This window comes from Trachymyrmex cornetzi, unplaced genomic scaffold (assembly GCF_001594075.2).
Source record: "Trachymyrmex cornetzi isolate Tcor2-1 unplaced genomic scaffold, Tcor1.1 scaffold53, whole genome shotgun sequence".
In the NCBI taxonomy this organism is placed as follows: Eukaryota; Metazoa; Arthropoda; class Insecta; order Hymenoptera; family Formicidae; genus Trachymyrmex; species Trachymyrmex cornetzi.
The window spans coordinates 195149-197125 of record NW_017299839.1 but is presented as its reverse complement, the minus strand read 5'-3'; the positions used below and the strand labels follow the sequence as shown (position 1 = coordinate 197125).

At 32.9% G+C, this 1977-nt stretch overlaps 1 protein-coding gene across 1 annotated transcript; it reads left to right on the top strand.

Moving 5' to 3' along the window:
• Positions 1-968: 968 nt before the first annotated feature.
• Positions 969-1929, top strand: LOC108765770 (uncharacterized). The gene is made up of 3 exons (XM_018514613.1): positions 969-1075; positions 1186-1682; positions 1829-1929. The coding sequence occupies exons 1-3, from the start codon at positions 969-971 to the stop codon at positions 1927-1929; spliced, it is 705 nt and encodes a 234-aa protein (XP_018370115.1).
• The last annotated feature ends 48 nt before the right edge of the window (positions 1930-1977 follow it).

Here is a 1977-nt window from a genome sequence, read left to right as displayed (position 1 = left end):
CGATCCGGCAGAGAGGCCGAAGGCGACGGCCGCTGCATTATTAGTATAAGAGCGACTAACCTTCGACCCCCACAATTAGTAAGTATAAAAACCATATAATACTATATAATTTATAATATTATATTATAATAAGTTATAACATCTCTAGATGAATATATCAAATAAGTAATAAAATCATGTCAAGACGGTCAAAGTTAGATATTGGTGACGAATAATATTTTCATAATTGAAACACTTACATTTCAGTTATACATATACCATGTGCTTAAACTGTCGGATGCATTCAATTATGAAAATATTATTAGACAATAATATCTAATCTAGACCTTGGCGTGATTTATATACATTTATGTAAGACGTGCAGAAACTTCTGATCGGTAGTATATATGTATACACGCACGGCACGCACGCACACATTATTAATATATTATATTATACAGGTTCTATTTTAGTATCAAACGGTAGATTGACATTGATGTTGCAAATTGCAAGTCTACTACATAGAGGAGAGAGAGAGATAATCCCTCATAATACCATATTACATTTGGTCAGCAGCGTCTCTAGAGGTAATATGTGAATGTGCGTCGATTACTTTCAAGTATTTGTTATATTTGACATAAATATGACAAATACGTATATGTAAAATCATCTGTAACTTACATATTTTTTTGTATTTTTAGATATATTTTTAACTGTACATACTCTTGCACATAAGTTACTATATTTTAAACTTGTAACAAGTTACTATAAATATGGATGATGAGGATTATTTCATGTTATCCGTCTTACAATTGTGCTTATTAGCTTTGTTGCAAAAAAGGCATCTTGGAAGAAGGTGGTTAAATCGGAGGTGGTGGGTAAGACCCATTAAGTAAAGACCCGTTTCACGCCCTATATATGGTGATTATGAACATCTCTTCCACGAGTTAAAGTATGATGATGCAGATATATTTTTCCGATACGTCAGAATGAAAAAGGAAACTTTTGACGTTCTACTGCAATTGACAAAGCCTTTTTTGATAAAATTTAGCAATCGAGCATTTAGTCCAGAACAACGGTTAACCATAACTCTAAGGTATTTACTTTTTTTTATTATACATATGTTAAATTAAAGAATAAGATGTGTAAAAGTATTATTTAGCGAATGTTTTACAGTAATATTTTTTATTCATATATTTTTTTCAGATATTTAGCAACTGGGGATCAAATATTGTCCATCGCGCTGGCTTTCAGATGTGGAGAATCAACTGTCCGGAAAATTATCCATGAAATTTGTCCTGTCATAGTGAAGGTATTGCAGCCAATCTACCTCCGTTTACCAACAGAAGAGGGATGGAAAAATATTTGTGCTGTCTTTCTGGAAGATTGGAATTTCCCTAACTGCGTTGGATCATTCGACGGAAAGCATGTACAGATACAGGCTCCGCCAAACTCTGGGAGCTTATTCTATAACTACAAGAAGACGTTTATTGTACTAATGGCTGCATGTGATCATAAATATATGTTCACACTAGTCGACATAGGCTCATATGGCGGAAATAGCGATGGTATATTTACATCTTCTGATATTCATTTGGCAATGGAAGAGGAAGCATTAAACCTTCCAAAAGGAATTGCAAATCTTCCCGAAAGCAATAATAAATTACCATGCTTTTTCCTTGGAGACAGTGGTTTCTCCATCAGTACATTTATGATGCGATCTTACTCTGGAAAACAACTTGACGAAAAAAAAATTTTTAATTACAGGTTAATAGTTTATTTATTATTATTATTACATCGTATTATCTGAATTTATCTTGGTCTTATTTCGCATTTTATTGAATTATAGATTGTCTAGAGCAAGGCGCACAATTGAAAATGCATTTGGCATTTTGTCTTCACGATGGAGGATCTTCCGGAAACCTATTAACATGCATCCTAAATATGTAGACAACATTGTTATGACGACTGTATGTTTACATAACTTCATAAAATCTG